Source organism: Peromyscus eremicus, chromosome 22 (genome assembly GCF_949786415.1).
Source record: "Peromyscus eremicus chromosome 22, PerEre_H2_v1, whole genome shotgun sequence".
In the NCBI taxonomy this organism is placed as follows: domain Eukaryota; kingdom Metazoa; phylum Chordata; class Mammalia; order Rodentia; family Cricetidae; genus Peromyscus; species Peromyscus eremicus.
The window spans coordinates 25,462,595-25,476,572 of NC_081437.1; the positions used below are offsets into that span (position 1 = coordinate 25,462,595).

At 48.4% G+C, this 13,978-nt stretch overlaps 1 protein-coding gene across 7 annotated transcripts; it reads right to left on the reverse strand.

Annotated features, from left to right (window-relative positions):
- Positions 1–2,305: 2,305 nt before the first annotated feature.
- On the reverse strand, positions 2,306–13,920 carry Fkbp1b (FKBP prolyl isomerase 1B). Of its 7 annotated transcripts, none has more exons than XM_059248274.1 (7): positions 13,775–13,913; positions 12,905–13,011; positions 12,188–12,637; positions 11,880–11,966; positions 8,795–8,842; positions 4,041–4,153; positions 2,306–2,932 (listed from the first exon to the last, which is right to left on the reverse strand). In XM_059248274.1, the coding sequence occupies exons 3-7, from the start codon at positions 12,222–12,224 to the stop codon at positions 2,804–2,806; spliced, it is 414 nt and encodes a 137-aa protein (XP_059104257.1). In that variant the 5' UTR covers positions 12,225–12,637; positions 12,905–13,011; positions 13,775–13,913; the 3' UTR covers positions 2,306–2,803. The 7 variants fall into 7 exon arrangements, with proteins under 7 accessions (XP_059104257.1, XP_059104258.1, XP_059104259.1 ...); XM_059248275.1 differs by having other exon boundaries at positions 12,188–12,644; XM_059248276.1 differs by having other exon boundaries at positions 13,771–13,913.
- Between the last annotated feature and the right edge of the window lie 58 nt (positions 13,921–13,978).

Sequence of the window (13,978 nt, forward strand, 5' to 3'; positions counted from 1 at the left end):
TTTCTGAGCCAGGGGCTGGGTTTGACCCCAGCACTACAGAAAACAAATTCCCTTGTGACTGTTTGGAATTCTGTAATTTAGATACAAGAACTTAGACTGGGACAGACACTGAGTCTCTCTGCAGGAGGTATATGGTTAAATCTGAGGCTCCAGTTGACTGTCTTCTGCACCAGGCACCTAAAGTTCAATTTTTTTAAACCAAGTTTAAGAGTGTAAGGGATGGCCGTGTGGTGGTGGCCCAGGCCTTTAATCCCAGCACTGGGGAGGCAGAGGCCAGGTGGATCCTCTGTGAGTTTGAGGCCAGCCTGATCAACAGAGTGAGATCCAGGAAAGGAGCAAAGCTACACAGAGAAACCCTGTCTTGAAATCTGCCCCCCCCCACACACACACAAAAAAAAAAGGAGTATAAGGAATGAAGTTGGACATGGTGACACACACCTATAATTCAAGCACTTGGGAAGCAGAGGCAGGAGAATCATACATTTGAGGTCAGTTTAGGCTACACGGTGAACTCTTGTCTCAAAGGACATAAAGTGCAATGGACAGATTTTGTCTACATAGTCTCCTGTGCAGGTGTGTCCAACTTGTTTGACTTTCAGTAAGGCTGAGTCTCAGGGTTCTAACAACTTATGAGATTCATTGAGTAGCAGTTTGAAAACAAGTGATAGGATCTTTTTTTTTTTTTTAAGAGTATTCACTTATGTATACAGTGTTCTGTCTGCATGTATGTCTGCACACCAGAAGAGGGCACCAGATCCCATTAGAGATGGTTGTGAGCCACCATGTGGTTGCTGGGAATTGAACTCGGGACCTCTGGAAAAGCAGCCAGTTCTCTCAACCACTGAGCCATTTCTCCAGCCCAAATGTTAGGATCTTACACTGGTCTCTCGCTAACCAGCCTTTAGTGGCTCTCTCAAGACACTGAACTCTTTGGCATGTGCCGTAATTTTTGATATCATCTTCCAAAGACTTGAGAAAGCAGTCATTTCTCTGCTTACCTGTAAATCCTATATATCCCTCCGGTACTAGCCAATAGGTGTTTACATTATTAGGGTTTCTTAGCTGTCATTACAGCCTCTTGTCACCAGGCTGTACTTACTATGGACAGATCTTTTGTGTGGGCCCATGAAATAGTTTCTGGTATCATTTTTTCTCATCCTGTTGATGTCAACAGCAGAAAGTGTGGGTATGTTTTCTATACAGGCTGAGTTCTGAGGAATTATAGGTGTTGGAGTCATAGAGGAAGCAGGATATTCCAGAGGTGACACCCCAGAGTGGAATGGGTACAGCATCCTTTGGCCACTGTGGTTCCACACACTGTGGGTGAATAAAAGCAAGGCAACCCTGTTCCATTCATGGTTGTGTTCATGAACCCCTCAGCCTCAGCAGAGGAATTCATCCGTGACTTTCGGGATATAAGGGGTATATAAAGTAGCCCAGATTGTGGCCCCATATCCTACATAGAATGCTATATGATGTATAACAGTGGATCTTTAATCCCAACACTTGGGAGACAAAGACAGATCTCTGTGAGTTCGAGGTTTAAGGCCAGCCTGGGCTACATAGTGAGATGTCTCAAGTAAAAAATAGATAAGCAAATAAACCAGATAGATAGCTCCTGAAGATTAGCAGTCTAGGCTGTCCTCTGTTCTCCATACGCCCTCACACACGCACATGCAGGCACACACACCTTCTACACTGTTCTCAGAAGTAACTTCAAGGTAAGCTAGAGCAAATCTAGATGTAAGTGGTGCCCATGAAAACAAGCCTCAGAGCCAGACATTCTTTTCAAAAGTAAACTTCCCAGAGCGAGTCAGGTTTCGAGCCTTAAACACATTCATTTGCTCAGACGCACTTTCTGGTGAGGGAGGGAAGCTCATCCCTCACTCTGCAAACCTGAGGTTGTGGGATCACCTAGGAGATCGAATCTCACTCAGGATTGCTAGGATGCCGGGTTAGTTACGCGGGGGACTCCAAGCTGGTGAGTTTAGTCGGGTAATAGCTAATTTGCAAAGTTGCTTAGAGGGTTTGTGATCATTTTATTGAAAAAGGAAAGCTAGGCTTGGGTGGTCTGCACCTGTATATCCCTGCAGTCAGGAGGCTGAAGGAGTTCTAGGTCAGCCTGGGCTCCGAGACCCTGTCTCAAAACAAAATGAGACGGAAAGGATACAGAACAAGGTCCAGCATTAACGTTTGCTCGTGTAGCTATTCCTTACACTCTCTTAGCTGCTAGGAAGCCCCCTTTTACCCCTTTATCAGCAAGGGCAGCGGCTTGTGTGTCATTAAAGAACTTCCCACAACACGATGGCCAGGAAGATGCCAAGCATGGAGCCTTTATTTTACACAGTATTTCCAAAGAGGGAGCTGCTTAAAGTGAGCAGCCAACAGGAGAAAGTGATAGCAAAGGTAACTGGCTCGAGTCCCTCCATGAAACCATGTACAGCGCATGTCTGAGCACCTTGTATGTCTGGCTTAAGTGCAGGTAAGGCAATAATAGATTGTGCAAACAAGGTCCGTGTCCTCGGATTGGGAATGGCTACTACATGCATCACACGAAATAAACAACCTGAAATGTCTGGATCTGTCGCTAAATTTCCTCAAGCAAAGATGTATGGGAACAATTAAATGGCGGACGCATACAGAGCAGGGCGGGCGGGCAGAATGGATAATGTCGAGGGGCAGTGACGTCAGCACACTGATCAAGAGCCCTACATAGGAGGAGCCGTCCCAGTGGCAGAGCAGGCTAGGACAGAGAGCCAGAGAGCGGGAGCCATCTCCAGCCACCTCGAATTCCTTCCTGCCTTCATTCTAAGTTGAGCAGCTCCACGTCAAAGATGAGGGTGGCATTGGGAGGGATGACTCCAGGGTGGCCAGTAGCTCCATATGCCACATCAGGGGTGCAGGTCAGCTTCGCCCTCTGCCCCAAGCTCATCTAGCAGGGATGGGGGGCAGATGGGAGAGGAGAAAGAGGACCCAGCTTGATTTAAAAGAGAAAAGGAAGGTGACGATGGCATTTTTCCCAAACCATACTTAGGGTGATTCCAGATCTGAGATTAATTTTATACCTGGCACACTAAAGTCCGGCTGAGAGCTTAAACATGCAGATTCTGCCTCAAAATAGACTCGATTATGGGGCTGTGAACAGCCACAAAGTTGTCTCAGATTCATTCAAGCATCAACCATTACTAGTGCATGGCCCAAACACTTGTGTCTGCTCATGATTGTTCCTGGTCCTCTTCCGAAGTAGTCAAAGAGGAATGTATAAACAGCTTTGACCACACTTGTAACAGGACTAGTTAAGATTCAGCGACTAAAGGCCACGGCATGGCGGCAAAGGAGTGGAGCATCCTATGATTTCCCCAGCAAACTGAGGGAGGAGAGCTGGGACCACAGCTCATCAGCACTGTCAACCCCCCTGGAGCTGTGAAGTTGAACTTTCAAACATTTCCAAAAATTTGAGTGGACTGGTTAGTATTGTATCGATGTTAATGCTTTAGTTGAATCACTGTAGTATGATTATATATGTTAGCATTTGAAGACGTTGGGTGAAAATTGTGTAGGGGCTCCACTATTTCTGTGACATTTTTATATCTGAAATAGCTTCAAAAAAACGTTTAAAGGTAAAAACCAAAGCACTCCTTGGCTTATCCATCTCTAGCTCTTCTGCTGTCTCAGCTCAGACAGCTTGTTGGTCTTTTTAGCCCGCTCAAGCAAGCCTAGGAGAGATGCTTGGGATGACATACAGATGTGCCAGGCACAGAAGAGGCGAAGGGCAGAACCAGGAGTGAGCACTAGGTGGCGTTGCTGCACCCTGGCAGTAGGGTCATGGCAGTGTGCGTCTGTGCTAATGTGAATGGGAAAGTGGAGGACCCAAATCCACCACTCCTTAAAGACCCCTTTAGTGAGCATCCTCAGCCTCCCTGAAACCGTTAGTGAGCATCCTCAGCCTCCCTGAAACCGTTAGTGAGCATCCTCAGCCTCCCTAAAACAGTGAGCATCCTCAGCCTCCCTAAAACCGTTAGTGGGTATCCTCAGCCTACCTGGGCAGCACCTTCTTCAAAACCTTTGATGACTTCCTGCTTGCCAATTCTGAACTTGAAAGGTTTGTTTCTGTCTCTGGATGAATCGAATTTCTTGCCATTCTGGAGCATTCCTAGCGAAGTGAGAAGAGGGTAGAAAAGAGCTGTGGTTTTGAGTGAACCAACAGTTGGACTCTGCGTGTCTAAACGGAATTCCTCTTCCGAGGGAACCCTCTCCTCTTTGATCTCCCCATCAGCAGGAAACCTGGACCCCCACATGCAGCCTGTCACTGAGTCCTACATCTCCTTGGAATCCACCTACCTTTCTATTTCTGCTACTCCACCACTCTGGTCTCCAGAGTCACCACCAGCACATCTCACCTGGAGACAGGAACAGCCTCCCAAACGATGTTTCTACTGACCAATCTTCCACTCGCTACATCCACAGACTTTTTTTTTCCCCCTTTAAACACAATTCTGATCATATTTACTTTTCCCTGCTTAGAACACAAGAGCTCCCAGAGCATAATCCAAAAGCCTGAGGCTAATGATGCCCGCCTTCAAATTCTCTCTCTCCCCCTCTGCTCCTCCCCCTACCTATTCAGAGCACACCATTCTCAAGTTCCTCTACACCTTCTAAACTTTTCTTTTTTTTTTTTTTTTTTTTTTTTTTAAAGATTTATTTATTTATTATGTATACAATGTTCTGCCTACACACATCCCTGCAGGCCAGAAGAGGGCACCAGATCTCATTACAGATGGTTGTGAGCCACCATGTGGTTGCTGGGAATTGAACTCAGAACCTCTGGAAGAGCAGTCAGTGCTCTTAACCTCTGAGCCATCTCTCCAGCCCCCTTCTAAACTTTTCATGCTATATCCTCGGGCATTGTAGTCTCAGGTTCAGTCCTTTCCTAAAGTTCTAAGTGCTTCCTGAGAACACAAAGCCAAAGATCACACCATCCCATCATCCCCTGCTCCAGTGAAAAGTGTGAGGCGACTCTGGCACCCTAGTAGCTTCCAGCTCATGTGCAAACAGTTGTTTTATCCTGGAACACCCAGGTGTGATCTCTGGCAGTTTGTATCACCCTTTACCTTCTCACCGCCAGGAGCCCAGTGGTCCCCGACATCCACATGTTGTCACTGTCCATCAGCCCAAGGACCCAGAACTACTGCACTATTTCCATTGCTTATGGTACTCTTGCTCAAAGACCAGTGTGTCTTCTTAGATTTTCATTTTTGTTTACACGTATAGGTGTTTGCCTGCATGTTTGCCTGGGCAGCCTTTAAGTGCCTGCTGCCCTTGGAGGCTAGAAAATGGAACTAGAGTTACAGTGGATGTGAGCCACCGTGTAAGTCCTCTGGAAGAGCAGCAGGTGCTCTTAACCACTGAGCCAGCTCTCCAGCCTCAGACTTGATTTTCTGAATACCATGCTAGTCCAAGATTTCTTTTCTATTTTTTCTTTTTGGTTTTTTTCAAGACAGGGTTTCTCTGTGTAGCTTTGCACCTTTCCTGGAACTAGCTTTCTAGACCAGGCTGGCCTCGAACTCACAGAGATCCACCTGCCTCTGCCTCCCAAGTGCTGGGATTAAAGGCATGTGCCACCACTGCCCGGGTAGTCCAAGATTTCTATAGGTGCTAAACCACCACATAAGATAATGTGGGATCATAGGAAGACATGGCCTGTTAAGTTCAGAAATGGAGTTCTTATTATTTTGAGATTTTGTTTTATTTCAACCGGGTCTTATTCTGTAGCCCAGGCTGGCCTGGAGCTCAATATGTAGCCCTAGCTGGCCTCAAAATGCTGAATCTCAGGTGTTAGTCACCACACCCAGTTGAGACAAGGTTTTTAGTTCAGTCCGGCACTGACTCACTGTGTGAAATTGGGGAAATGGGCCTCATATTTTCCTTATTTAACATAGGAGGCTTTGCCAGCTTACAAGTGCCTGAGCATCTATAATTTTACTTTTGAATTCCTATAACTCGAATGTGTACTAGAGAGTCCTATTTACCTCCCTTCTGGGCAGACTAGGTTGGGCTCCTGCCCTGAGTTCTAAATGTGGCGAAGGAGAAACCCTTCTGGCTGCCCAGAGACGCACACAGATGGATGCTACAGAGATCAAACACAAAAACATGGAGATACACAGTTGCTAAGATATTCAAATTCACAGAGATATTTATGCATGCTCACATGCACTTACACACAGACACTCAGGAGAGAGGCCCCGATGGCCAAGCAGATGCTAAGAAAATATTTAGATCGGCAGACCTACATATATTCATACAGACATGCACTTGGGCAAATACACGCTTGAATATGCACACATGCACGGTCCATTTATAGACTAGCTTTCCCATTTCCCCAATGCCTTCAGGTTTCATAAAGCTGAATCTATTTGGAACCATGTAACAGTTATCTGTTGCTGTGAGCTCAGCCAAAGCCACATAATCCAAACACAGACCCACATAAATATGTGTACTTCTTTTACAAAGATGCCACTATAATACATCAAATAAAGGATGACTTTTTGGATTAACATTGCTGGATCAAATCTCTATCCACATGGGGAAAAAGAATTGAATTCAGCCTCTACCACCTCTACACACAAAAACCAATTCCAGATGAACCAAAGTCCTAAATATGAAAGATAAAATAATATAACCTCAGGCTTCGGATGTAGGGATGTAGTATGGTGGTGGAGTGATTCACCGTATGTACAAAGATCTCGCTTTGGTTCTTAACACCACAAATACTACTACTCATGGTTTCTACAGAGCAGTGGGGCACCATGGTGCTCAATTGTAATCCCAACACTCAGGTGGAGTCAGGAGGATCAGGAATTCAAGCCTTGATTACAGACAAATTCAAGGCCAACCTGAGTCACATGGGATCCTGTCTCAACTCCTAAATAAATAAATAAATAAGAAAAGAAAAACACAGCCGGGCGGTGGTGGCGCACGCCTTTAATCCCAGCACTCGGGAGGCAGAGCCAGGCGGATCTCTGTGAGTTCGAGGCCAGCCTGGTCTCCAAAGCGAGTTCCAGGAAAGGCGCAAAGCTACACAGAGAAACCCTGTCTCGAAAAACCAAAAAAAAAAAAAAGAAAAGAAAAACACACACCACCACCACCAACATTTTTACCAGATGATAAACATATGAATAAATGAAATCATAATATAGTGAAAGATTTCTTGAAGTGAATATAGAAAAATATGTAACCATGAAAGAGAAGACTGATAAGTATGACATCATGAAAATTAAGAACTTCCACTCCAGAGATACTATTGAAAGATTAATGACAGGGCTGGAGAGACGGCTCAGTGATTAAGAGCCCTGGCTGCTCTTGCAGAGGTCCTGGGTTCACTTCCCAGCACTCACACAGCAGCTCACCACTGTCTGCAATTTCCAGTTTTCAGGAGATTCAGTGTCCTCGTTCGGCCTCTGCAGGCACCAGACACACAAACTCACCAGGTAGCCAAGGTTCGCCTTGAACTTTTGATCTTGTCCCTGCTTCCCAAGTGTGGGTATTATAGGTGTGGACCACCAGGGCCAGCTTATATTCCTTTTTTTTTTTTTTTTAAGTTTACCAGAAGTTTCATACATACTGTGTTTGCTAAGACAGTTTCTCCTAAAGCAGAGCCATTTGAAGCTGATGGAAGTGTTTCACGCGCACTGCCTACTCTATGTATCTACTTTGCAAAAAGACATTTGGTTTCATTAACTTGATCCACAATGATCTGTCTACAACATGTCGAACAGATAAATCAGTTACCCTGGTCAGAGGCTCCAGAGGCCCCAGGGTAATTAGGCCACATCACCAGGAGATAAAACAGCCCGGGTGTGCTGACATCAGTGACTGGAGATTCAGCTGCTGAAAAACAGCCACGTCATCTGCTAGAACCAGTCTGATGCTTCGCACTGGCCTAGGGAACTGCTAAAAATGGCCCCATCTGAATATGTCCCAGGAATTAAGCTGGCCTTGCTGTATGCTAAATGGCTGTCACCCATAGACTTTGCCACATTAGGAAGCGAGTCACAAGGCAGAGTCCTCACACCTCTCGGAGCAAACACCTGCCAGCAGTCTTCTTGCCAGAAGGCCTAAGGAACTCATCTAGAATGTTCCTGAGGGCGGGGAAGGAGGAGCACTTGTTGCTCTTCCAAAGCATCCAAGTTCAGTTCCCAGCACCCACATGGTGGATCACAAGCATCCATAACTCCAGTACCAGGGGATCCGACACCTTCTTACCTCCAGGGGTACCAGGCACACATGTGGCACACACACAAACATGCAGCCCAAACACCCATACACATAAAATAAAATAAATGAATATAGAATGCCCCTTGGTCCGCGGGTCTTCAAACACACAGCATCCAAGAAGAGACGACAGAGATGTCGCACCCTCCTCTGGATTCTCCCAGCATCCAGAGACAGCATTGCCCCACTCTCATCCCCCTCACTGCAGTGAGGAGTGGGGGGGGGGGTGTGGACAAAAGAAGAAAAACAGGGTAAAAGGGGATCTGAGGGTCTTTCAGAATAAGTTTGAAACATGAGACAGGAGCAGGAAGGCCAGGATACCCCCTGCCCACCATCAGGGAATGAAACTGGAGGCTGGCACCATAGATGGTCTTGGTGGGTAAGGGAAAAGTAAACTGGTCACAGGAAACAGCATTGGTCTTTGAGGACCATCCAGGGACAAGACTCTTTGGGGAGAAGCTTACAGGATAGTCCTGCCTTGGGAGAGGCACACCTGGGCCAGGGCTGAGGGAGTAAGACGTACCTGTGTAGTGCACCACACATATCTGACCCTTCTTGGGGAACGTCCTTCCTGTCGAGAGATATGAAGGCAGAAAAGGGATTAGGGAATTAGAAAAACTCACCTGACACATCCAAAATTGATTACGACCCTGAATGACTCACTTTTCCCTTATTATCACAGAGATGCCTGTCTCTGTGCCTTGGATGAGCCAGAAGTAATAATGTCTCCTTTCTGGTTTGTATTTGAACTCTATGTTATTGGACCAGTTTACTAGTTTAAAAAAAAAGTCCCATCACTTTTTATTACTTCTTTTACTTTCGTCTATTCTACAAGCATTCGTGAATAGCCTACTATGTGGCAGACCTGAAGTAGATTCCAGAGACAGAGAGCAATACATGAACCCATGAAGAAGAGAAGCAGAAACATAAATCCCAAAGTGCTGTAGAGTCATGATTGCCATCAAGGATGAATAAATGCAATCATTCACAAGAAATCGATAACGACCAGACCGGTGCCTCATGCCGGAGTTACAGCCGAGAACAATAAAGACAGGCTCCCTGGTCTTCTGAGGTTTGTAGTCTTCCTTTTGTGTATGTGGGATGGTCATGTGTGGTGGGGGTAGTGTGTGTGTGTGTGTGTGTGTGTGTGTGTGTGTGTAGTGCATGCATTTGTGTACACAGGTGCACATGTCCACGAGCTCGCAAGCAAGAGGCCAGACAAAGATGTTGAGTGCCTTCCTCAATCCCCCTCCAACTTATTTCCCTGAGATCCAGTCACTGAGCCAGAAGCAATGCCACGGAGCTCCCAGGACCTGCCTGTCTCTTCTCCCAGTGCTGGAGTTTCAGGCAGTCACACCCAGCTTTTTCAGATGAGTGATGGAGATTCAAACTCAAGTCTTCATGTTGGTATAGCTAGAGCTCTTTCCCACTGAGCCATCTCCCCAGTTCCCACTCTAAAGGAGAGAGACACCCAATGCTCACATAAATAAGGATAGATGGCCACAAGCCCTCTAAAGAAAATGAACACACTGATGAATTGCAGAGAGACGTGGTGTGCCAGCAGTGTCAGAAAGGGCGTGCCAGGAAGGCATTTTGGAGAAGGGGATGTTTGAGATGCTACTTTGGAAGGGATCAACTCAAAGACCACGCGTGCAGCAGGAAGGGACTGCTGTGTTTTCAGGATAGACGGGAACAGAGTGAGAGGGAGGAGAGGAATGTGAAAGAGCCACACCACACAGCTTGCAGAGATGGGTTTAATACTAAGCGCGGTAGGAAACCACTGAAGGGTTTAAAAGCATGAGTATGACCTAATCTGAATTAAGATTTTATAAGATCACTCTGGCTGCTGCGTGTGGGATGGGTGGTTAGACATCTGTTGCGATGATCTAGACAAGAAATCAATGACGGTATGAATTAAGGTGGTGGCAGCTGAGAACGGAGTGAAATAGATTGGAGATGTATTGGGGAAGCAGGGTTGACGAGGGCATCTAAGTGGAATGGAGGCAGGACCCGCCACCCATCTCGCCGCTGGATGAGGAAAAAAGGAGAAAACAAGAACGATGCTTGAAATTTGGGGTTTGGGTAGCTGGAAGGTGGTAGAGCTGCTTTTGGAGATGAGAAAACTGAAAAGGAACAGATTTGTGCGGGTGGCAATCTCGAGCTGCCTATTAGACATGCAAGTTTTTGCTGCAAGAAGGTAGATGTAGAGCCGACGCTGAATAAACAAACTGGGTGGAATATAAAGCCATGAGGCTGAATTATGACAGTGGACTGAAGGAGCCCACCAAAGGGAGCTGAGGAAGCATTGTGGAACATAGTTAAATTGGATGGTAAAGGACGGGCAGGGTCTGTCTGGAGAAGAGGTCTGGGAAATAGAATGACTTATAAGACATGTTCAAAAGCCTGGAATCCAGAATTGGGATGTAGCTCAACGTAGAGCAGTTGCATAGCATGCAACAAGGCCCTGGGTTCTACCCAAAGCACGGAAAGCCCTAGGGTCCTAGAGTCTAGTTCCAGAGGAGCCCACTGATTTCATCCTGTTACCCTGGGGTCCAGCACACAGTCCATGGTCCATAAATAGTTGCTAAATAGGTTGTGTGTTTAACAAGTCGCGGGTGGCTTGGTGAAGCTGGTTGTGGGTGCAGGGGTTATAATGAAGGAGGATCTGCCAGTGTGGATCACTGTAGCCCTCTCTATCACCAAAGGGGCAGACTGCTTGCAGAAGTAGGGGGAAGCAGCTCCCAATCATTTTCGGCCTGGGGGAGGGGCCTGTTGAGCTCTGCATTTGAAAAGGAGACAGGTGAAAAAAAAACCAAGGGATCAAACGGAAGACAGGGAGAAGAGAATGAAGACAGGGAGCCAAGCTCCGAGGCTGTGTGGGTGACGAGGCCTGGGGCAGGCTTCCTCGACCCTAGCACCAAGATTCTTTGCATGGACAGAGAAACCTGTCCCCCGAGGAGTGACCTGGGCAGTCGCTGGTATTTCCAGGAACCCCTCGTTTTGCAACCAAGAAGCCTTTTAATTTCCTGGGGAGGAATATGTCAATAATATCTAACAGCAAGTTTGCTTGTTAAAACGCTGTAGATCTGGGGTGCGGCTTTGGGTCTGGATTTGATTTTGCTTAGAAATAGCTACTCCTTGAACGTCTACACCCAGTTTTCTAAGTAGTTGAAAAAACTCGCTGCTGGTTCTCTTGAGAGCAGACAGAGAACCCGGAGAAAGACTTGTGGGGTGAACAAAGTTAGGGAACATGTGTTCTGCTGTGGAATGGCTGACTAAGGAACCCTGGACTGTCCAGACAGGGTCAAGCAGCAGGTCTGAGAGCTGGGTTTTGAGGTTTGACTCTGGAGGACATGGTAATGGGCAGATGACCAGGGAGGCTGAGTGGGACCAGAAGGGTGAAATAAGAAGCAAAAGCAGCCAAAGGAGTGGCAGGCTCCCAAATTGGCTCTCTCTCTACAGCTTACCGCTGCCCAGCCCTGGGGGCCGCCAGACAAGAGGGCTGGGGAGGGTGGGGCGCGTTAGGAGGGGTTTCCCTATGCAGCAGGGACCCCCTAAGCGGGTCCATCCCTGGTGTCGGACTGGGAAAACGGAGCTGAAATTCGAACCTGGGAAGTCAGCAGCAGCGGATAATCCAGAGGTTGCAGCTAAAGCGGCATAAACCGCAGCTTCGGACAGTGGCCGGACGCAGACCCCTGTGGCCCCAAGGTGAGAGGGCGCAGAAGCGAGTGGTGAATTGTCCTCCAGAACCCCCAAGAATCGGGGTGTGTGTGGGGGTCTCCTCCTGCTGTCCGCATCCTCACCCCTCACCCCCAACCCCGTTTTAGGTCCCCGGAGCCACCTCGGAATCAGACCTCTGCCCGCGGACTCCGCCCCGGGACCCCTCCTCCTCCTCCCGGGCCCCGTCGCCCGGTACCGTCTCCCGGGGAGATGGTCTCGATCTCCACGCCCATCGCGGTCCCACAGGCCCCGCCTCCAGGGGGGTCCTCGCGGCTGCCCCGACCCCGGCTCTGCTCAGGCCGGACCCCGCCGGCGCTCCGGCTCGCCTTCTCGCCGCCACTGCAGAGCCGGAGGAGGTGCGGCTGGAGTCAGGACCTGCGCGGGGAGGGGCCGCCGGGAAGGGGGCGGCGGGGTGGAGCCGCGCGGCAAGGTGGGGTCGGCCGGGGCGGGGCCCGGGGGAAGCGACCCTGACGTGGCTGCTCCGGAGCCTGGCCAGACGAAGCACCATTAACCCACTAGCCGAGGGAGGAGGGTTGCGAACGAGGCGTGCCGGCACTAGCGCATCCACGCATCCATCCATCTGTCGGCTCCATGCATATTTATTTAGCACCTACTCGGTGCAAAGCTCCGGGGAGTCCGCTCAGTCCTACAGACTCGGAGGAGAAAGCCGGTAATTAAACTAACACTTTAAATACATGTGCTCAGTGCCGTGGGGTTTAGAGAACAGCGGAAGCACCCGAGACTGATACCTAACCCTGGCTAGGCTTCCCGAATCTACAGGAACAGAGCCGGGAAGGGAAGAAACCAACTACTGATGATTTTTTTTTCCCCAACCACCTTAAGCCCATACTCATTATCCCTCAAAGTTCTACGGCAGGTATTTGTATTGGGTGGGGGTGGGGGTGGGTCTCACTTTTCAAGGCAGAGGACCGCTCCCTGGGGATTCCAATTGGATTAAAGCAGGATCGCTGGGCTGCCGGTCCTAGCTGAGAATACAGCTATAGCCTGGAGTGGCGAGTGCTGCAGAAGGAACGAATGAATTCCTTTACCTCTATCCAAAACAGACAGGAATCTAGAAAGAGACTTTTGTCCTTCCCGAATCCTCTGCCTCCGTGGTGCTGGGAATTGAACCCAGGGAAGTCAGGGCCTCTCCACACACGGTAAGCTAATAGAGGCTACATCCACAGCCCATAGGAAGATATATTGGGAGGAGGTAGCATTTGCTTGAAGGCTGAAGGACGCTTTAAGACTGTCTCCTCATCCTCCCTACACCGTTGCAAAAAAAAATCGACATGTATTGATTCTGACAAGAGACGCCTGGGAAGAGGTAAGTATGAAAGAAAGACCTATTCAAAGGCCCAGAGTTGGAACGTGAGGCATTTTCCGTGGTTTCTCCACTCTTCCAAGGTGGCGAAGTCGCAGATGCGGTTGTTAGCATCCATAAAAGAGGCCTGAAGTTGGCGCTCAGGAAAGATGGTCTAGGGTAGTGTGCGGGTCAGGATCTGAAAGACCCCGCGGGCGTGGCCTAGAGTCTTCATGGCTACAGAAGCTTGAGACCTCCAACCCTATTGGCTACGGCCTTGGGCAGGTACTTTCAGATTAGGGGTAGAACAGACCTGCCACTTGGGCAGGCCTAGGAAGCGGCTCCAGGTGAATGGGTGCTATTTACATTTTGGGAGCGATAGTTTATGGGATTTTAAATGGGAAGTCCCTGACTCCCCTCTTCCAAACTAAAACCGACTGACCCATGTTGACTCTAGGGCTCCGATTCCTTCTTACCAACCTCTTCTAAGAGAATGAATGAGACGTGCTTGGGAGAAGAGGTTGAAGCGCTTGAGACGGAGTGTGAGGATTTACGGGTGGTGGTTTCACGGGAACTACAACTCCCAGAAACCCTTGCAGCAAAAACCCTTGCGCTTACTGGCTAGCGGAAGGACCCGCCGCTAACGTGACGCACGCAATAGCCAATAGTAAAGAGGCATTGCCC